Source organism: Oncorhynchus masou, chromosome 31 (assembly GCF_036934945.1).
Source record: "Oncorhynchus masou masou isolate Uvic2021 chromosome 31, UVic_Omas_1.1, whole genome shotgun sequence".
Lineage (NCBI taxonomy): Eukaryota > Metazoa > Chordata > Actinopteri > Salmoniformes > Salmonidae > Oncorhynchus > Oncorhynchus masou.
In genome coordinates, this window is record NC_088242.1 from 60,714,838 (window position 1) to 60,738,218 (window position 23,381).

Sequence of the window (23,381 nt, forward strand, 5' to 3'; positions counted from 1 at the left end):
GTCTTGAATCCTGACTACTTAGCGTCAAGAATATAGTTTTGAGAGAGATAGTGAGGGTTTGGTCAGAGACAGCACACTCAAGTGTTTTGGAAAGAAAATAAAGAAGGGATACTGGTCTGTAGTTTTTAAGTGTTGGTTTCTTGAGGAGGAGATTCAGGCCCATTTGAAGTCAGAGGGGACACAAACAGTGGTCAAGGATTAGTTGATGAGAGAAGTGAGGAATGGGAGAAGGTCTCCAGAGAAGGGAAGAGGGGATTGGGTCGAGCAGCAGGTTGTCGGGTGGCTGGACCTCCACTAGTTGCAGGATTTCATCTGGAGAGAGAGGTCAAGGAGTAGGGTAGTTCTGTTTGAGTGGGACCAGTGGACTTAATAGGCTGAGTGAATGAGGAGCGGATGTCGTCAACCTTCTTTTCAAAGTAGTTGACAAAATCGTCGGCAGAGAGGGAGGAGGAGGGGGGTGATTAAGGAGGGAGGAGAAGGTGGGTTAGAAGCAGAAGTTTAAGATTTAGAGTGATTGAAAGTGGCTTTAGCAGCGTATACAGAAGAAGAGAAGGTAGAGAGGAGAAAGTAAAAGGATGATAGGTCATCCAGACGTTTAGATTTCCTCCATTTTCGCTTAGCTGCCTGCAGCCCTGTTCTGTATGTTCGCAATGAGTCACTCATCCACGTAGCAGGAGGGGAGGGCCAAGCTGGCTGGGAGGAAAGGGGACAGTGTGAGTCATAGGATGCAGAAAGGGAGGAGAGTAGGGTCAAAGAGGCAGAATCAGGAGACAGGATGGAGACAGATTTAGTATAAGGGAGAGATGATCGGAGAGAGAGAGAGAGAGAGAGAGAGAGAGAGAGAGAGAGAGAGAGAGAGAGAGAGAGAGAGAGAGAAGATTGCGTCGTCGCAATCATCTGGGTAGGGGCTGAGTGGCTAAGGTTGGAGGAGAGATCGACAGAAAAGGAAACAAGGTAGTGATCAGAGACCTGGATGGGGGGGTTGCAGTGACTGCATTGTTGGGAAAAGGTTCGTAAGTAAGCATTTCACGGTAAATCTACACCTGTTGTATTCGGCGCACGTGACAAATAACATTTAATTTGCTTTGATTTAAAAGATAGAGGGAAGTAGTTGAGGAGAGATAGAGAGGGAATGAGGAAACAGGTGTGAACACACAAGGGGGAGAGTTGATGTGAACAACATGAATGAAAAGGATATGAATGCACACTGCACCTCTTGGCTGATAAAGGAATTATCTCAAGAACGCCAAGCTCTGCTATGCACCTAGAGATGTATGAGCTAAGATCCCTATCTTCAAGAAGGGAAATCTTTGAGGCGTACCTTCTTCTTATGCACCGCAAGGAATCCATGTAGTTTCTCTGGGCGAAGGTAGCTGTCGCTGTGCACAGAGAAGCGCACGTCCAGCGTCTTCAGTCCTACGTCTGTCAGGCTGAATACGTTGATGGCGCCTAATCTGACGGACAGGTGTTCAGACAGGAAGCCCCTGAACATATCCTGTCGACTCGTCTTGTCCACCTGGGACTCAATAAAATCCCTAGCAGTGATGCCTGCAGAAGGGAGAAATAAAAAAAAAACAAACACACACAAAACACACACACACACACACACACACACAGAAAGAGAGAGACACACATACACACGTTCACTGAACGTTCACTACTCACTGACAGGCAGAGTGGATCAAAGTGTTCTCAGTCTTGGTTCTATTATCAAATGCAATCTCCAAAACTCCTCTCGATGGACATTTGCTGGCTACACGTCAGTTCACTCACCCATGAGGTGAAACTATTTTACTTACTGTTATTTCATTATTTCCAGCGAGACCTGACTCTTTGGTTCTGGTATTAACCATTTGACGGCCTCACTATTAAATAGATTTAGAGGTCAAAGCATTAGCTATGCGTCTCCTCTAATAATATCGGAGAGGGTGGAAAAAGTCATCTTTAATCTATACAAAGTGAAAATGATTCCCTAGTATGCCTAATAGCCTTGTAGTCTATTCATACAATGGATTTTCAAATGTCAAGGACTAACCTGGCAGTTTGAAATTGACCTTAACAATTGGGATATGCCCAGAGAGAGCCACAAGACCAAGACATTAAACTGCATTTGTTTTTGTGAAAAAGGCACCACATGTTTGACACACACTGCTACTTGAAGTGATAGGGACTATTGGTTGTATAGCTGTGTGGTACAGCTTGTAAGGGAGACCGTGAGACCCACATTCAACGGCAAATGCTTAAATCTTCAGAAAAAGCTTAAAAAGCAACCTGGATCCAGTGGGTTTGCTAGCTTACAGTGGAGCCTCAGGAGGATCAATTCCAGATCCTGAGACTTTATAACTCATTTCTTCTTCTTTCTCCTGTTTAAGTTCACTGAGCAGATGCTGATTCCACCTTAATTCATTTGACAACCTCATCCACTCTAATGTCTGAGTTTATTCAGTCATAATAACTTGGCAGTTATTGTCTTTCTCAAAGCAAACACATTTCTTGAAAGCTACACTCTATATCTCTCCAACAAAGGAAGGAAAGAAAAGGAGAACAAAAAAACCAGATGCTTGGTGTGGGTGGAGAGACAAGTGACAGAGAGCGAGAGAAAGGAAAACAAATGGATAAAGTAACTCATGTTGACAGGTTCAGACTCCAGAGCTGGTATCAACATAAACTTTGTTAGATAATCTTCTCCTATAGAGCAATCCTGCTGTGGAGTAACAGCAGCAGCAGTAGCATCAATGTAGTTGCTGAACTGTGAGTGGGTCATGACTTGACTAGGGCCTGAAGCTTTAATTTATCACGTGACCTGACGGGAGAAACTTTTGTCCCAAACTTTCTCCTGTCAAGTCACGTACTGTAGTCATAAAAAAACCAAAAAACAAGGCTCTGTCTGAAAACCTCACTAGCTGCCAAATTATTACTTCTTCTGTTCTTGTTTCCTGAATTCCTCTCCAAGCTCATTGGATGAGGAGGTCCAGAGAGAGACCTTGAGTCCTATCCTCCATTGCGCTTTGAGAGGAATTGACGAAACAATAAGGGTAGAGGAAACAAGGATTTGACAGCTAGTATTCTTTTCAGACACAGCCTTTATCATGAGGGCCCTGTGTTTTTGCTAATCAAGTCACATGACCTGGATTTGAATCATTATTTTAAGCCTTTCCCCAGAAATTAGAATTAGACCAAAAATGAATGAAATTGTCTGAGGATGGTGCTATGTCGCAAATGAAAAGGGGACAGTTTGATGAAAAAGCTTTAAATAAAGGTTAAACCGTGACATGATAAACCAAAACACAAGGCCCTATCATAGACTGTAGATTAGATTAGAACTACACTGTCACGCTGCTGTAGCCTACCTGTGAGACGCAGGGAGGCTGACAAATGGATTGCCTGGTCCTCCAGCTCCCGCACGTGAACTGTGACCCCCGAGACCACGTCCGGCCACACCCCATCCGACACGCCCACTCTGAGATAGTAGCTGCCCGCTAGGGTATTCTGTTTGATGGCCAGGTGACCTGTACTCTTGTCTAAGGTGAAATACCTGTTGGTAGGGCAGGAACGTTGTGGAAAACTTGAATGACTTGGTCGTATTCATTACGGCATGCAATGGAAAATATTAAAAAACACATATAAATAAGAAAATAAGTGTCTATTATTGGACAAGGCCAAGTAGTTCCTCCTTGTTCAAGTCCATATGAATGAAACAGGAATGTGTAAAATATGCAATTGGGATTTTTCTTTTACTCCCTGACTGTGATGGATGCTAAATTGTAAACAATCACGGAGAAAACATTCTTGATCTTTTTCTCCCCACAATTCCACCAGTTGACAGGATACAAATGCATCCTCCGATTGCTCTGAATATGATTGCCATGTTCAGCATAGTAGCAATCACTGTTGATTATATTTCTTCATCATTTCAACACATAGGGAACGTTCTATAGGGGTTGAGGCGATCGGATCAGATGTTCATGTTGAATAAGCACTCGCTGACCAAGTATGAAATGGTGTTGATTTTATATGATATCCTCCAATCCCTTCCATCTCTATTTGTATATATTATAACTGTTTAACTGATTAACTGTCCTGTACATATAGATCTCCTGTAACATGTTGTCAATGGTGTCTTCTTACTTATAGACAAACATAACACCTACTTCATTCCTCTTGCATCTAAGGTGTAGGTCTTGTTGTCCCAATCATCAGGATCAGGGGCATAGACCTTGCCCAGTGAAGTAGTCTGCATCTTTCCTGTACAACGCACACAAAGACATTGATTTTTGTCTGAAAACAAACCCAACGTGATAGAGGCCCCAGGTTGCTTATCTTTGGCCCTTTTCTTATTTGCTGTTCTGTGATTCTGCTGTTTCTGTTCTTCCTATTCTGTTCATGAGTGTGAAGTCCCACTGTCTGGGTTGAATAGACTCCCAGTACTTGAGCTGCGAGGAGCACTGAGGGCTTAAGGAAGTCAGGGCTATCTCAGTATGGATTATGTTATTATCGAGTCCCAGCGCCAGGGTACTGCAGCTGGGTAAACAATGGGAGCCTGTATGAATGTATGTGTCATATTGCTGCAGTATTTCATACAATTACTGAAAACTAAACTGAAACAGCCAGGTCCATGATCAGAATGTTAATTGGCCTAACAATCCCCCCTGAGGAACACCACAGATCTCGTAATGTTCAGGTCAACATTAGGGCCAGATACAATTAGTAGAGTGGAGAGCGTGTGGGGGGTAGAATGTTGTTAAACCAGAAAGAAGGATTTGCAATCAAGAATCATGAAATGCTGAAAAGAAATTGTAATATTAGCCGTAGGTGTTTCAATTACGCATTCAGACAACAGAATAGATACGCAGAAAGAACCTTCCCTACCTAGTCCGCATCCTCCCTGCTGTGTTAACTTGGGTAAAATCCTGGACCCATATTCACAAAGCATCTCTAAATTGGAGTGCTAACATATGATACATTTGACCGTTTAAATCATAATGAATAAAAGGGGGAATAAAAATCTGACCCTAAATAAGCACTACTTCTCTCAGACTCCTTCTCTCAGACTCCTTCTCTCAGACTCCTTCTCTCAGACTCCTTCTCTCAGACTCCTTCTCTCAGACTCCTTCTCTCAGACTCCTTCTCTCAGACTCACTTCTCTCAGACACTCCTTCTCTCAGACACTCCTTCTCTCAGACTCCTTCTCTCAGACTCCTTCTCTCAGACTCCTTCTCTCAGACTCCTTCTCTCAGACTCCTTCTCTCAGACACTCCTTCTCTCAGACTCCTTCTCTCAGACACTCCTTCTCTCAGACTCCTTCTCTCAGACACTCCTTCTCTCAGACTCCTTCTCTCAGACACTCCTTCTCTCAGACTCCTTCTCTCAGACACTCCTTCTCTCAGACACTCCTTCTCTCAGACTCCTTCTCTCAGACACTACTTCTCTCAGACTCCTTCTCTCAGACTCCTTCTCTCAGACTCCTTCTCTCAGACACTCCTACTCTCAGACTCCTTCTCTCAGACACTCCTTCTCTCAGACTCCTTCTCTCAGACACTCCTTCTCTCAGACTCCTCAGACTCTCAGACTCTCTCAGACTCCTCTCAGACACTCCTTCTCTCAGACTCCTTCTCTCAGACACTCCTTCTCTCAGACTCCTACTCTCAGACTCCTACTCTCAGACTCCTTCTCTCAGACTCCTTCTCTCAGACTCCTTCTCTCAGACTCCTTCTCTCAGACACTCCTTCTCTCAGACTCCTTCTCTCAGACTCCTTCTCTCAGACTCCTTCTCTCAGACTCCTTCTCTCAGACACTCCTTCTCTCAGACTCCTTCTCTCAGACTCTCTCAGACACTCCTTCTCTCAGACTCCTTCTCTCAGACTCCTTCTCTCAGACTCCTTCTCTCAGACACTCCTTCTCTCAGACTCCTTCTCTCAGACACTCCTTCTCTCAGACTCCTTCTCTCAGACTCCTTCTCTCAGACTCCTACTCTCAGACTCCTACTCTCAGACTCCTTCTCTCAGACTCCTTCTCTCAGACTCCTACTCTCAGACTCCTTCTCTCAGACACTCCTTCTCTCAGACACTCCTTCTCTCAGACTCCTTCTCTCAGACTCCTACTCTCAGACTCCTACTCTCAGACTCCTACTCTCAGACTCCTACTCTCAGACTTCTACTCTCAGACTCCTACTCTCAGACTCCTACTCTCAGACTCCTACTCTCAGACTCCTACTCTCAGACTCCTACTCTCAGACTCCTACTCTCAGACTCCTACTCTCAGACTTCTCTCAGACACTCCTACTCTCAGACACTCCTACTCTCAGACACTCCTACTCTCAGACACTCCTACTCTCAGACTCCTACTCTCAGACTCCTACTCTCAGACTCCTACTCTCAGACTCCTACTCTCAGACTTCCTACTCTCAGACTCCTACTCTCAGACACTCCTACTCTCAGACTCCTACTCTCAGACTCTCAGACTCCTTCTCTCAGACACTCCTACTCTCAGACTCCTACTCTCAGACTCCTACTCTCAGACTCCTACTCTCAGACTTCTACTCTCAGACTTCTACTCTCAGACTTCTCTCAGACACTCCTACTCTCAGACACTCCTACTCTCAGACACTCCTACTCTCAGACACTCCTACTCTCAGACACTCCTACTCTCAGACACTCCTACTCTAAGACACTCCTACTCTCAGACTCCTACTCTCAGACACTCCTACTCTCAGACACTCCTACTCTCAGACACTCCTACTCTAAGACACTCCTACTCTCAGACACTCCTACACTCAGACACTCCTTCTCTCAGACTCCTTCTCTCAGGCACTCCTACTCTCAGACACTCCTACTCTCAGACACTCCTACTCTCAGACACTCCTACTCTCAGACTCCTTCTCTCAGACACTCCTACTCTCAGACACTCCTACTCTCAGACACTCCTACTCTCAGACACTCCTACTCTCAGACACTCCTACTCTCAGACACTCCTACACTCAGACACTCCTTCTCTCAGACTCCTACTCTCAGACACTCCTACTCTCAGACACTCCTACTCTCAGACACTCCTACTCTCAGACACTCCTACTCTAAGACACTCCTACACTCAGACACTCCTACACTCAGACACTCCTTCTCTCAGACTTCTACTCTCAGACTTCTCTCAGACACTCCTACTCTCAGACACTCCTACTCTCAGACACTCCTACTCTAAGACACTCCTACACTCAGACACTCCTACACTCAGACACTCCTTCTCTCAGACTCCTTCTCTCAGACACTCCTACTCTCAGACACTCCTACTCTAAGACACTCCTACTCTCAGACACTCCTACACTCAGACACTCCTTCTCTCAGACTCCTACTCTCAGACTCCGACTCTCAGACTCCTTCTCTCAGACACTCCTACTCTCAGACACTCCCAGACACTCCTACTCTCAGACACTCCTACTCTCAGACACTCCCAGACACTCCTACTCTCAGCCACTCCTTCTCTCAGACACTCCTTCTCTCAGACACTCCTTCTCTCAGACACTCCTTCTCTCAGAAACTCCAACTCTCAGACACTACCAGACACTGCTACTCTCAGCCACTCCTACTCTCAGCCACTCTACTCTCAGACACTCCTACTCTCAGACACTCCTACTCTCAGACACTCCTTCTTCTCAGACACTCCAACACTCAGACACTCCCACTCTCAGACACTCCTACTCTCAGACACTCCTACTCCCAGACACTCCCACTCTCAGCCACTCCTACTCCCAGACACTCCTACTCCCAGACACTCCTACTCCCAGACACTCCAACACTCAGACACTCCCACTCTCAGACACTCCTACTCCCAGACACTCCAACTCCCAGACACTCCTACTCCCAGACACTCCTACTCCCAGACACTCCTACTCCCAGCCACTCCTACTCTCAGACACTCCTACTCTCAGACACTCCTACTCTCAGACTCCTTCTCTCAGACACTCCTTCTCTCAGACTCCTTCTCTCAGACTCCTACTCTCAGACTCCTACTCTCAGACTCCTTCTCTCAGACTCCTACTCTCAGACACTCCTACTCTCAGACACTCCTACTCTCAGACACTCCTACTCTCAGACACTCCTACTCTCAGACACTCCTACTCTCAGACTCCTTCTCTCAGATACTCCAACTCTCAGACACTCCTTCTCTCAGACACTCCCACTCTCAGACACTCCAACTCCCAGAAACTTCTACTCCCAGACACTCCTACTCCCAGACACTCCAACTCTCAGACACTCCTACTCTCAGACACTCCTACTCCCAGACACTCCTACTTTCAGACTCCTACTCTCAGACACTCCTACTCTCAGACACTCCTACTCTCAGACACTCCTACTCTCAGACACTCCTACTCACAGACACTCCTACTCTCAGACTCCTACTCTCATACACTCCTTCTCTCAGACACTCCAACTCTTAGACACTCCTTTTCTGAGACACTCCAACTCTCAGACACTCCTACTCCCAGACACTCCTACTCCCAGACACTCCTTCTCTCAGACACTCCAACTCTCAGACACTCCTTCTCTCAGACACTCCAACTCTCAGACACTCCTAATCCCATACACTGCTTCTCTCAGACACTCCTTCTCTCAGACTTCTACTCTCAGACACTCCTCTCAGAATCTCACTCTCAGACACTCCTACTCTCAGACATTCCTTCCATCAGACACTCCTACTCTCAGACACTCCCAGACACTCTTACTCTCAGCCACTCCTACTCTCAGACACTCCTTCTCTCAGACACTCCAACACTCAGACACTCCCACTCTCAGACACTCCTACTCCCAGACACTCCTACTCTCAGACACTCCTTCTCTCAGACACTTCCACTCTCAGCCACTCCTACTCTCAGCCACTCCTACTCCCAGACACTCCTACTCCCAGACACTCCAACACTCAGACACTCCATCTCCCAGACACTCCTACTCCCAGACACTACTACTCTCAGCAACTCCTACTCTCAGACACTCCTACTCTCAGACACTCCTACTCTCAGACACTCCTACTCAGACACTCCTACTCTCAGACACTCCTACTCTCAGACACTCCTTCTCTCAGACTCCTACTCTCATACACTCCTTCTCTCAGACACTCCAACTCTCAGACACTCCTTCTCTCAGACACTCCAACTCTCAGACACTCCTACTCCCAGACACTCCTACTCCCAGACACTCCTTCTCTCAGACACTCCAACTCTCAGACACTCCTTCTCTCAGACACTCCCACTCTCAGACACTCCTACTCTCAGACACTCCTACTCTCAGACACTCCTACTCCCAGACACTCCTTCTCTCAGACACTCCTTCTCTCAGACTTCTACTCTCAGACACTCCTCTCAGAATCTCACTCTCAGACACTCCTACTCTCAGACATTCCTTCCATCAGACACTCCTACTCTCAGACACTCCTTCTCTCAGACACTCCCAGACACTCCTACTCTCAGACACTCCCACTCTCAGACACTCCTACTCCCAGACACTCCTACTCTCAGACACTCCTCTCTCAGACACTTCCACTCTCAGCCACTCCTACTCTCAGCCACTCCTACTCCCAGACACTCCTACTCCCAGACACTCCAACACTCAGACACTACTACTCTCAGCAACTCCTACTCTCAGACACTCCTACTCCCAGACACTCCTACTCTCAGACACTCCTACTCTCAGACACTCCTACACTCAGACACTCCTTCTCTCAGACTCCTTCTCTCAGACTCCTACTCTCAGACACTCCTACTCTCAGACACTCCTTCTCTCAGACTCCTACTCTCATCAGACACTCCTTCTCTCAGACACTCCAACTCTCACTCTCAGACACTCCAACTCTCAGACACTCCTACTCCCAGACACTCCTTCTCTCAGACACTCCTCTCTCAGACACTCCTTCTCTCAGACTTCTACTCTCAGACACTCCTTCTCTCAAACTCTCACTCTCAGACACTCCTACTCTCAGACACTCCTACTCTCAGACACTCCCACTCTCAGACACTCCTACTCCCAGACACTCCTTCTCTCAGACACTCCTCTCAGAATCTCACTCTCAGGCACTCCTACTCTCAGACTCCTTCTCTCAGACTCTCACTCTCAGACACTCCTACTCTCAGACATTCCTTCTCTCAGACACTCCCACTCTCAGACACTCATTCTCTCAGACACTCCTTCTCTCAGACACTCCAACTCTCAGACTCTCACTCTCAGACATTCCTTCCATCAGACACTCCTACTCTCAGACACTCCTTCTCTCAGACACTCCAACTCTCAGACACTCCCAGACACTCATACTCTCAGCCACTTCTACTCTCAGCCACTCCTACTCTCAGCCACTCCTTCTCTCAGACACTCCAACACTCAGACACTCCTACTCCCAGGCACTCCTACTCTCAGACACTCCTTCTTTCAGACACTCCTACTCCCAGACACTCCTACTCTCAGACACTCCTACTCTCAGACACTCCTACCCCCAGACACTCCTACTCACAGACACTCCTACTCACAGACACTCCTACTCTCAGACACTCCTCCTCAGACACTCCTTCTCTCAGACACTCCTACTCTCAGACACTCCTACTCTCAGACACTCATACCCCCAGACACTCCTACTCCCAGACACTCCTACTCCCAGACACTCCTACTCCCAGACACTCCTACTCTCATACACTCCAACTCTCAGACACTCCTTCTCTCAAACTCTCACTCTCAGACACTCCTACTCTCAGACATTCCTACTCTCAGACACTCCCACTCTCAGACACTCATTCTCTCAGACACTCCTTCTCTCAGACACTCCAACTCTCAGACTCTCACTCTCAGACATTCCTTCCATCAGACACTCCTACTCTCAGACACTCCTTCTCTCAGACACTCCAACTCTCAGACACTCCCAGACACTCCTACTCTCAGCCACTTCTACTCTCAGCCACTCCTACTCTCAGCCACTCCTTCTCTCAGACACTCCAACACTCAGACACTCCAACACTCAGACACTCCTACTCCCAGGCACTCCTACTCTCAGACACTCCTACTCTCAGACACTCCTACTCTCAGACACTCCTACTCCCAGACACTCCTACTCCCAGACACTCCTACTCTCAGACACTCCTACTCTCAGACACTCATACCCCCAGACACTCCTACTCCCAGACACTCCTACTCTCAGACACTCCTACTCTCAGACACTCCTACTCTCAGACACTCCTACTCCCAGACACTCCTACTCCCAGACACTCCTACTCTCAGACACTCCTACTCTCAGACACTCATACCCCCAGACACTCCTACTCCCAGACACTCCTACTCCCAGACACTCCTACTCTCAGACACTCCTACTCTCAGACTCCTACTCCCAGACACTCCTACTCTCAGACACTCCTACTCTCATACACTCCAACTCTCAGACACTCCAACTCTCAGACACTCCTTCTCTCAGACACTCCTTCTCTCAGACTCTCACTCTCAGACACTCCTACTCTCAGACATTCCTTCTCTCAGACACTCCCACTCTCAGACACTCCTTCTCTCAGACACTCCTTCTCTCAGACTCTCACTCTCAGACACTCCTTCTCTCAGACACTCCTTCTCTCAGACACTCCAAATCTCAGACTCTCACTCTCAGACACTCCAACTCTCAGACACTCTCAGACACTCCTACTCTCAGACATTCCTTCTCTCAGACACTCCTTCTCTCAGACACTCCTTCTCTCAGACACTCCAACTCTCAGACACTCCTACTCTCAGACACTCATACTCCTAGACACCCCTTCTCTCAGACACTCCTTCTCTCAGACACTCCTACTCTCAGACACTCCTTCTCTCAGACACTCCTTCTCTCAGACACTCGTAGACACTCCTACTCCTAGACACCCCTTCTCTCAGACATTCCTAGACACTTCTCTCAGACAATCTTACTCTGAGACACTCCTAGACACTCCTACTCTCAGACACTCCTAGACACTCCTACTCAGACACTCCTACTCTCAGACATTCCTTCTCTCAGACACTCCCACTCTCAGACACTCCTTCTCTCAGACACTCCTTCTCTCAGACACTCCAACTCTCAGACTCTCACTCTCAGACACTCCAACTCTCAGACACTCTCAGACACTCCTACTTCTCTCCTTCTCTCAGACACTCCTTCTCTCAGACACTCCTTCTCTCAGACACTCCAACTCTCAGACACTCCACTCTCAGACACTCAGACATACTCCTAGACACCCCTTCTCTCAGACACTCCTTCTCTCAGACACTCCTACTCTCAGACACTCCTTCTCTCAGACACTCCTTCTCTCAGACACTCGTAGACACTCCTACTCCTAGACACCCCTTCTCTCAGACATTCCTAGACACTTCTCTCAGACAATCTTACTCTGAGACACTCCTAGACACTCCTACTCTCAGACACTCCTAGACACTCCTACTCCTAGACACTTCTACTCTCAGACACTCCTTCTCTCAGACACTCCTAGACACTTCTCTCAGACACCCATACTCTCAGACACTCATAGACACTCCTACTCTCAGACACTCCTGGACACTCCTACTCCTAGACACTCCTACTCTCAGACACTCCTTTTCTCAGACACCTTCTCTCAGACACTCCTAGACACTCCTACTCTCAGACACTCCTTCTCTCTGACACTCCTAGACACTCCTACTCTCAGACAATCCTAGACACTCCTACTTTCAGACACTCCTACTCCTAGACACTCCTACTCCCAGACACTCCTCTCAAACACTCTTACTCTCAGACTCTCCTTCTCTTAGGCACTTCATGAATACCAAAAGTTGACTGAAAGTTGTCTGACACTTGTCTTAAAGTGAGGAACTCACCCCTCCGGCTGTGGACGTAAATCTCCTTCTCTCCCTCCTGGTGGGCATTGTCGTTTTGGTCGCCCACAGTGACGGTGAGTGTGTTGGTGACCGTCATTGGCGGACGACCACTGTCCGTCATGACCACGGGCAGGAAGAACTCCCTCTGCCGCTCACGGTCGAAGCGGTGCAGTGCCGTGAGCGTTGCCGTGCCATCGCCATGGTCTTGCAGGTGGAAGTCAGGGGCGTAGAGGCGGGGGAGAGAGAGGGAGAAGGGAGGCCCGTTCTCAAGGGAGTCCCTGTCGATAACATGGAGCAGGGTGGAGGTCTGGTTGAGCCACACCACCTGTGGAGCAGGGCTGTTCTCCCAGAGGACAGGGTTATAGGTCACCTCCAGCTCTGGCCCATTGTCATTTACATCCAGCAAGCTCAGCTGGATCGTGGTGCTACCCGTCAAGGCTGGACTACCCCGGTCTGTCGCTAGGACAACAAGCTGGTACTCTGCCACGATTTCTCTGTCCAGCGGGCAGGTCACGGTCATGATGCCGTTTCCGTCCACTGTGAAATGGCCATACGGGTCTGACTCTGGGGAGATGCTATAGATTATTTCCCCATTCAGGTCAGAGTCTGAGTCGCTGGCCGTCACCTGGGTGATACTGGTTCCCACTGCAACATCCTCTGGCAGAGGGGCGAGGGGGTAGGAGGTGGGGGCGAACACTGGGACGTGGTCATTCTCGTCCACCACCTGGATGATGCAGTGGATGAGGCTGGAGAAGTCGGAGTCCTCCACACGAATGGTGAGGTTGAATTGTTGCTCGCCGGGCCGCTCGTAATCCAGCCTCTTTCTCAGCCTCAGAGTTCCAGACTGCTCTGCTTTGTGGCTCACCATGTAGAACCTCTCCCCCTGGTCCCCTGCCACCACACTGAACCCCAGCAGGCCGTGAGGCCCCGAGTCTGGGTCCACAGCATCCAGCTTCAGCACGGTTGAGTCTGGAGGGCTGCTCTCAGATACACGAGCCCCGCACCACTTGTCTTTGAACCGGGGGGTATGGTCATTCAGGTCCGTGATGATGATAGTGGCGGTAGCCGTGCCCATCATACCCTCTCCATCCTTGGCTTCAACCACCAGCTGGTGCCGCTCTGCCACCTCCCTGTCCAACCCACCGGTTGCAACTGAGATGGTGCCTGTACTGGCGTCAACGGTGAAGAAGTTGGCGGCTCCTGCGTCATGCACGTTCTCGATGATACGGTAGGAGAGGATGGCGTTCTGACCCACCGCCGTGTCATCAAGGTCCGTCGCCGTCATCTCCATGACGAAGGTACCTGGGGGCGAGTTCTCGGCCACGTTGCCGTGACAGCCGTCGGGCACGCAGACGAAGGAAGGCGCATTGTCATTGATGTCCCACACGTTGATGATGACATCAGTGAAGCCGGTGAGCCCCTCCCCTTCCTCGTCTGTGGCCAGGACCACAAAGCGCCACACTGCCCGCTCCTCGCGGTCCAGTGTCTTCTGGGCGTACATTTTCCCTGTGATCTCGTCGATCACAAACTTAGACTCCGATCCCTGACCATGAAGAGAGTAGCGCACGGCGACTTGGTCTGCATCCTTGTCTGGGTCTATGGCTGTAACCTGGAAAGACACACAAAACTCATCAACATCGGTGTGTGTGTGTGTGCCTCTCTTTATAAGCATAAAGCCCATCAATCTATCTTCTCAGCCATTAGTTATGAAGTAGAAAGTAGACTAGTTATGTACATGCATGACATACAGAAGCATGGATTTGATATTTATGCTTGATAAAGATTATTCTGGGTACCTGACTGTTTGTGCATTCAAAATGAACCCCTGGCTTGTCAAACAACAAAACTACGTCTTGACTCAAGCAGAAACAGACAGGCACTCAGGCTAGAGACAGAAATATATTGTAGAGTGATATCCATTGTAGTTACCAGCTACGTCTAGCACATGTACAGTATGACATACAGAAGCATACATTTTACATGATTGTGTGAGCCTCGGTACCCGACTGCACAAGCTGAACCAGACTGGCACCCAGGTTAGAGAAAGAACTCTGAGACACACACCTGCAGCACAAAAACCGGCGAGCCATCCAGCTCCTCGGTCACTGAGCCGTAGTACTCATTCATAGAGAAGACTGGAGCCTCGTCGTTCTTGTTGACCACATTGACCACCACAGCGGCGTAGTCCTCCCACTTCCCGTCCGATGCCAGCACCAGCAGCTTGTACCTCTTCTGCAGCTCGTAGTCCAGAGGCTGGGCGATGAAGATGGTTCCCACTTCAGGCTCCATGTCAAACACCCCTCCGGTGTTGCCCGATGTGATCTGGTAACGCAGCTTGGCGTTGGCACCTGTGGTGGGACCAGGGAGGGAAGAAATTGACATTCTGGAAGGTGGAGTTCTGGATGCTGTTCTTAGAGTTAGGGTAAGTCTGAAATTGCACCCTATTCCCTGCATAGTGCTCTAAAGTGTACTATATAGAAAATAGGGTGCCTTTTTGGACAAAAGTACGTAAGTAGCTTTGGCAAGAGCCTATCTCCTGTTTCTGTAGCGTGGTGCAGCTTGACGTACTGTACAAGTACACCCCCTGGACAGGATGCTGGTCTAATGCAGGTCCTTTTTGGACATACCTCATTGTTAGCTAGCATTATGTGCCAGACTGTTCCTGCATTCAACAAGTTGATGTTATTGTTACCTTGTTAACAAGGCAATGACATGTTGGGTAGAGCAGAAACAGACTCTGCTGTATGTAAACAGGTGGTAGGACTCCATTCCTGTGTAAGGTACACCTGTCAAATTGACCTCCTGCCTATGTCACCTTGAGGGTTTGAGAAATGAACCAATGAGGAAGTAGATATCTGAACTTCTCTGCTGTGTCTCCATGGACACCATCCAGTGGGTTTACGTTACCCAGATAAATTAATCCCCTGTATGTTTCATGGCTCCCCTTTCAATCAGTCTGTTGTGTTAAAGCCCAATGTAAATGCTAGTCTAATCTCTGCTATTAACACAAATCAGTAGACAAAGCGCTCCCTCTGGGCTCTCCAATAAGCTTATACTGCAGTCGAGCCCATGTGTGTTTTTTTTAAACAAGACAGATTGGGTTTAGGCTCCCGGGCAGAACTGCTAACTTTCAATGTTGGGGGCTGGTGCTTTCTGGTCGTTCATCATGGCTTGGTTGAGGCTAGTGCTACATATACTACAAGCTAAGCCGCACTGACCCGGCTTGCGATAAATGCTTGATTAACAAGCCAAAACATGGCCGATAAAGGGATATTACGCAGAGTGTTGCTGCTGAATCAGGGATGAGCTGGTTTATCACACCAAATCCCACCCTCCTACAGTGTAGGAGTGTGTCTGTCTTTTTAGAACATGTGGTGTGGCATTACTTGACGATTAAATGGCTGCGTCCTGATGTAGCACAGGGTGGCTCAGCTCGTCTCAGCATGATTTAATCAGAACTGAATCCAGATTTTTGAACATTTGTAACCCTTCACTGCCCTCACTGTCTCACTGAGTCCGGGGTTTGGGAAAATGTCATTATTTCATTGACAGTCAGTCACCCCTGACCAAAGTGTAGTGTCACACCAAGGACAGTTTTGGCCAGGCACAAAATGTGAAAAATAGACTTTTCCCCTCAGGTTTCAAAAGTCCCCATGAAATGTTAAACCTGTGCCAGGTTACCTTTCTCACTGCCCCAGTGCCATAACCTGCACTCCCTAGAAAATAGAAATGTTATCAATGTGTAACACTGCCATGACTGCCAATGTGTCATCCCTGGTTTTATCCTCTTTCTTCCCCTGTCATCTCATCCTTCCTTCCCATACCTTCATCTTCGTCATTAGCTCCGACGGTGACAACAGTCAGGCCGACATCTGCATCCTCGTCAATGCCGACTTCATAGAGGCGCTGAGCAAAGACGGGTTTGTTATCATTCACGTCGCTGATGAAAACCCGCACATATGCTGTGTCTGCAAGAAGAACGACAAGAGGAAGGAGATTAAACGCCATGGAGCTACAACTCGGTATGTCATCCTCCGCTCTCTCTCTCTCCTATCATCCTAACACTTCTCTTTCCATCCAATCCCTCTTCACATCAGAGGATGTCGGCAGTCACAGTGTGAGCCAACTACACTTTTGAAGGGGAGAGAAGCACTTAACCCAATGTAATGTGCCTCACTTGACAAGGGAATCAGAAATAGTGTTATTCTCAATTAGGTGTTTGAAATGACAGAAATTATTCAACCATGGTTTTAGCCGTGTTACATTTTGGCAGAAAACAACAGTGATTAGGTAGACCTTCTCGTGAACAGACTTTTCTAAAAGAAAACAGATGAAGAACCTCTCCACCTCTCCTCTGGGATGATAAAATATTTATGACTCGACAAGTGTTTACGTCTCTGTCTGTCTGGGTCAATTTTCAGACCTTTATTTTTTTAAACTCAAACATGATTATCTTTCTCTAAAAAGGTTGCTGACATTTGTGTCGTAAGTGGTATGTATAGAAGGTCATGTAACATGGCCATGTATACAAATGTGCTTCTATTTCCACCACATCTCTCTGCTTTTCTCTGCACGCTCTCCCTTCCTCCCTCCCTCTCCCTGGCCCTATCCCCATCTACCCCCCCTCTCTCCCTTCCTCCCTCCCTCTCCCTGGCCCTATCCCCATGGCCCTATACCCCCCTCTCTCCCTTCCTCCCTCCCTCTCCCTGGCCCTATCCCCATCTACCCCCCCTCTCTCCCTTCCTCCCTCCCTCTCCCTGGCCCTATCCCCATCTACCCCCCCTCTCTCCCTTCCTCCCTCCCTCTCCCTGGCCCTATCCCCATCTCTCCCTTCCCCCCCCCTCCCTGGCCCTATCCCCATCCTCCCTTCCTCCCTCCCTCTCCCTGGCCCTATCCCCATCTACCCCCCCTCTCTCCCTTCCTCCCTCCCTCTCCCTGGCCCTATCCCCATCTACCCCCCCTCTCTTTCTTTTTCCTCCCTCTCCCAACAGACAGGTAGTATTTGCTAAGGAGATGAGCCCTTCTGCTGGTGCAGATATGTGGCAGAAGACAACGCCAACACAGCGCTAAGGCTCATTGGAAATGCTAAGCAGCCCCCTCACATCCCCCAGAGAGGAGGCTTTGCTGTTCCAAACCATCACCCTTACCTCTAATACCTTCTCCACAAACATTTGTTTAAAAAAAAAAAACTCATTCGGAACGCAAAGCTTCCTATTACATCACCTGCGATACCGAAACAGAGTTAATTCTGCCATCACGAAGGACCAAGCCAAAAACAAAATTCAGATTTCTGAACAGCAAACTGCGAAATTAGATGTTTTTGTAAAATTATGTACCACAACCCTCAGAGAGTTTCTCTACAGGGAAGAGACAAGAGGCTGTCTGGTTACGCTGTTAGAATGAATGAAATGAAAGATTCTCTTTTCATATGCCCTCGCAGGAGGCAAATGAATAGAATGCTATAAGCATTTATTGTCTATGTAAAACAATGTGCACAGTGTATGAATTCCTTTTGTACTTTGTTTCAGCTGAGCACATTGGGTTTAACAGTCCTAGCTATACACATTACAGTACTTAATGTTTTATTTTTGGGCTGCGGATCCAACTTTTCTGACCTATTTTTCTCTGGAGTAAAGATCCCGATGCTTCTAAGCATGTGTTTTTGCTCTACTTTACGCACAGTCTCTGTTCTACTTGTAAAAATTGTACTTGTCACTCCCTGACCTTACAGATCCTTAGTATTCTCTATGTTTGGTTAGGTCAGGGTGGATTTGGGTGGACATTCTATGTTCTCTATTTATTTGTGTTTGGCCGAGTGTGGTCCCAATCAGAGGCAGCTGTCTTTCTTGGTCTCTGATTGGGGATCATAGTTAGATGGCCGTTTTTCCCTCCTTCAGTGTGGGATCTTGTCTTTGTTTGAGTGCATGTAGTTTGCACGACGAAGCTTTTCGTTCATTGTATTGTTATTGTTTTTTCTTGGTGGAACATTTAAGTAAAATAATGTACGCCTACCATGCGGCACCTTGGTCTCCTTCCGACGACAAACGTTACACTACTCTGGCGAATGGGGCTCGTTTAATCAAGTTAGATCAAAGCTGAATCAATGTCTGCACAATCACATAATGATAGTATTCTACATAACAGAACTGAATATAATAGCATAGTATAACATTACTGTATGACAAAAAACCCTCTCATGTGGCCAAAACTCAACAGGCAAAATACACAGGTAGGCCACTAGGCAAAATACACAGGAAGGCTACGCTACTTTGTTAACACCATCTGCTCTAAAATCCGTTCACTGCACATAATTTAGAACAACGCTGTAGGCTACTTCCAAACAACACAGTGTAACTCAAGAAGATCTAAATACATATCCTCATAAAACTGAGATCAAATGGTTGGTATGCAGATGCTGCATGGACGTTTCACCGGGAAATCTTGAATAATAATCATTCAAGATTGACAGTGAGAAATGTGAAGGGAAGGAGAGCACATAGATTTGTGCGGAAAATAGAGGTAAAGAAACACATGCGTAGAACGTGATATGCGCAAAAGCTTCAGGTCCAAGAAAAGTCGGCTCCGCAGCCACTGCCTTTTGTGTTTTTACAGGACTGCAGTAGTCAAATCAGGGTCATATTTATAAGATACCAAACATCACTGCAAACATAGAAAAAACATCACTGCAAATCGGATAAACATCACTGCAAATCGGAAAAAACATCACTGCAAATCGGAAAATACATCACTGCAAATCAGAAAAACATCACTGCAAATCGGAAAAAACATCACTGCAAATCGGAAAAAACATCACTGCAAATCAGAAAAACATCACTGCAAACCTTTTTGCTATGTTATGCCCTAATATATACAACCCAGGCCTCACCAAAATTGGGCTGTTTGTTCCTCCCGGGCCGTGCTGACTCCATGCCGTCTTCAGACTGAACCTCCAGTAAGTAGGATCCCTGTGCCTCACGGTCAAACACCGCCTCTGTATAGATGGAGCCTAGCTCTGGATCCACACGAAACAGACGGTGGTCCCCACTACTGTCACTCAGGAGGGAGTAGGTGATCTATAGGACATGGACAGAGTACATGGACAGAGTACAGTTAATTACGGTATCCATATTAGGAGATTTCTGACTTCTGTACGGCATCCATATTCTATCACATCCATGTGGTCACTGTAACAGATGGAATCACCAACGATAAACGGTGAGGGGGAGTAATTGTTCTATGTATGAGTCACATGACTGTTCATAGAGACTCGAGTCACTGCAACACTATCATTATAGTGTTGCATAGCTTCACAGTTGTACGGTCAAAACCCCACAGGCAGAATAACACATAATCCCAGCCGCTTGATCACCACAACTATGTGATGCTAAGTTATGGATGGGTCAATTGATATTTTGTTATGTTATGTGAGATGTGGATGTGCCACTAACCTGTCCGTTGAGACCCAGGTCCTTATCGTGAGCAGACACCTGGAGGACCATGGTCCCCACCCTGGCTCCCTCAGTCACTGATGCCTCATAGATGGAGGAGGTGAAGAAGGGAACATTGTCGTTCACGTCTGAGGGCCAACATATGAGAAATCATTATTTGAAAATATATTTCTGCACCTATAATAAAAACTGTCATGAGACTATTTCAAGTTAAAAAAAGGGTTCAGTATGGAGTTTTCTCACTGACTTTGTGCAACTGGATGTATAAAATTACAGCTTTCAAAGAATACGACATATAAAGCTGAGAAGAAGAAAAAGATGAGTCATGAATCAATGTCTATTGAAGACAATAGTGAATGCTTACAGTTCACCCAGGGGCGGCTCTAACTTCCTCTTAAGTCAAATGTTCACTAAGTCTCCCACTGACATCCATGCAAAACATTTGACATAAGTGGAAGTCAGGATTTGCCCCCTTGTGATGGGGTGTTTGCAGGGTGTCTGAGCTGCAACCTACCTGTGACGTTGACATAGATGGTGGTGAATGCAGCCAGTGGTACAGCCGCCACGTTCTGAGCCCGCACCCTCAGGGAGAAACTGGGTGTGGTCTCATAGTCCAGCGGCTCCGACACCAGGATGGAGGCAGAGCCGTCCTCGCGGTTGGGCGACAGGTAGAACCGCACAGGCATGTTAGTCTCCGGGACCACGCCCTCCTCCAGGTTGTAAGTCACCCTGGGGTCGCCTAGCAACGAGGTTGCTTTGATCGTCTGATGTAAACGGAGAGTAAACAATATTTTTTGCGAGGGAATTACGACAAAAACATTCAATGGGATTTTCTGTATAATATTACATTTATTCAGTTGTTGAGTAAATTAAATTATAAATTACAGCAGGTTGGTCAAGTCAATTAGTGCTCCTTGACTAAATCTGAGCCTGCAACTGCAATATTTTCCAAATGCTTGAGTAACGTGTGTGCAGCCAGCAAACTGAATGGTCAAAACAAAGACAACCCAAAAGTGCATAATGGGATAGACTTCCCATGCCACCCAGGCTGGTACCCGGACTGTTCCACGCACCACGATGGAAGTGTCCCTGGCTGTGTTCTCTGGGATGACCACGCTGTAGCTGTCCCTTTCCCACTGCGGGGGCTGGTTCTTCACATTGGTAATGGTGACAGACAGCTCCACAGATGTGCTGTGATTCCCCCCATCCGTGGCAACTACTTCCCGTGTGATGTAGGACCTCTGCCATCAAAACAATAGCAAGAGAATTAGATCTGGTTACTGCTAACCCCAACCGTAAGCCTTAATCCCGTAAGCCTTAACCCCCCACCCCCCATTACCTTAACCAGTTTAAATGTCAACCTCAATGGGGTAGGGACATCCCAGGGATAGTCCCGGATAGCAAGGACCAATACGATTCTGTCTAATATGGTTCATTTAAGCCTGATATACTTCAGTAAGTTAATGACACGGTATTTTACACAGCTCTATTACCCTGCACTGATGATATCTACTGGGATTGAGCAAGAGGCTGGTTGAATGGCTGGTTAACCAACCCGTGATATGGGGCCGTTGACTGGCTGGTTGACTGGCTGGTTGACTAACTGGTTGGCTGACCTGTGATTTGGGATGGTTGACTGACCTGTGATTTGAGATGGTTGACTAACTGTTTGACTGACTGGTAGACTGACCTGTGATACGGGCTGGTTGACTAACTGGTTGGCTGACCTGTGATTTGGGATGGTTGACTGGCTGGTTGACTGACTGGTTGACTGGCCTGTGATATGGGCAGGCTGACTGTCTGTTTAAATGGCCTGTGAAATGGGCTGGTTGACTGGCTGGTTGACTGACTTATTGACTGACATGTGAGATGGGCTGATTGACTGACTGGTATGGTGGAAATTACAAGATTATGTTATAATGCTGTTCTTGCATCAAATGGTTGTTTTATGCAACAGAATAAGGGGTTGTTAGAATGCTCATCTGTGTGTGTTCTACTGAGGATGGGCTTCTGGAAGATTTACGATGTCTTTGGGTGATACCGCATTCCAGAGCATGAGTTAATGTTTCTGTTCTCTAAGGTACCAGGGAGAGATGACTCCAGGGACAGACCCTGGTCTCTACACAATGACATACTGTCTGCTGTGAATTCTAAGTATTTTCATACAAATCTTAACCTTGTGACCCATTCCATACATCTGTTGTTTGTCAAATAGACTGAAAGAGGATGGACTTTGCTATAAAATGCTGTGGCTCAAACCAGCTGGTTGAGTTCTCAGTGATCATCTCCAGGGGGGATTATCGACCAGCTTGTTGAGTTCTCAGTGATCACCTCCAGGGTGATTACCGACCAGCTGTTTGAGTTCTCAGTGATCACCTCCAGGGGTGATTACCAACCAGCTGGTTAAGTTTTCAGTGATCACCTCCAGGGGTGATGACCGACCAGCTGGTTGAGTTCTCAGTGATCACCTCCAGGGGTGATGACCGACCAGCTCCATTACTGCACTAATTAAATAATAACGTTTGATGATTTTGAAGAAATCTAAGTCTCTCCTTTTGATTGCAATAATTCCACCACACTGGTTATGTGACAGACCTGTGATATGGGCTGGTTGACGTACACCCAGCCGGTAACAGGGTTGACCCTCAGGTACTCAGGCTGCTCCTGGGACATGGAGTAGGTGACGACGGCGTTGGTGCCAAAGTCATCATCGTGCGCCGCCACGCGCAGGAAACTGGTGCCGATCATGGTGTCCTCTCTCAGAAAGTCTGTGAGAGACAATATAGACCAAACAATATGCTCCTCACTCTGGAGCAAGGTCACGGTCTGTCACAACTTTGGCAAACAGTACAGACTGAATCAACAGACCACAAATCAATTGTTTAAATGCTTATGTATGTTTATGTATGCTTACATCTTTACGTATGGCAATACATGTAAAGACAATGGATTACGATGACAACTTTTACCAGATAATTAAGTAAAGAGTTACTATGCATAACGCATAGTACATAAAACCTTTTCTAAGAGCTTTGGTTAATAGTCTATATCATGATAATGAATGGTCAGTCTGCCATCAATCATATGTATTAGT

At 47.4% G+C, this 23,381-nt stretch overlaps 1 protein-coding gene across 1 annotated transcript in view; it reads right to left on the bottom strand.

The window, feature by feature from the left end:
* LOC135524222 (neural-cadherin-like) overlaps window positions 1-23,381 on the bottom strand; it is a 131,864-nt gene that overhangs the window by 51,692 nt on the left and 56,791 nt on the right. The window contains exons 11-21 of the mRNA XM_064951568.1: window positions 22,883-23,055; window positions 21,361-21,528; window positions 20,802-21,051; window positions 20,288-20,415; window positions 19,726-19,912; window positions 16,664-16,807; window positions 14,904-15,187; window positions 12,840-14,448; window positions 4,152-4,245; window positions 3,351-3,535; window positions 1,322-1,548 (exon numbers count right to left, since the gene is read on the bottom strand). Of these exons, the coding sequence (XP_064807640.1) occupies window positions 1,322-1,548; window positions 3,351-3,535; window positions 4,152-4,245; window positions 12,840-14,448; window positions 14,904-15,187; window positions 16,664-16,807; window positions 19,726-19,912; window positions 20,288-20,415; window positions 20,802-21,051; window positions 21,361-21,528; window positions 22,883-23,055 (3,449 nt within the window). The remainder of the gene's footprint in view (window positions 1-1,321; window positions 1,549-3,350; window positions 3,536-4,151; window positions 4,246-12,839; window positions 14,449-14,903; window positions 15,188-16,663; window positions 16,808-19,725; window positions 19,913-20,287; window positions 20,416-20,801; window positions 21,052-21,360; window positions 21,529-22,882; window positions 23,056-23,381) is intronic.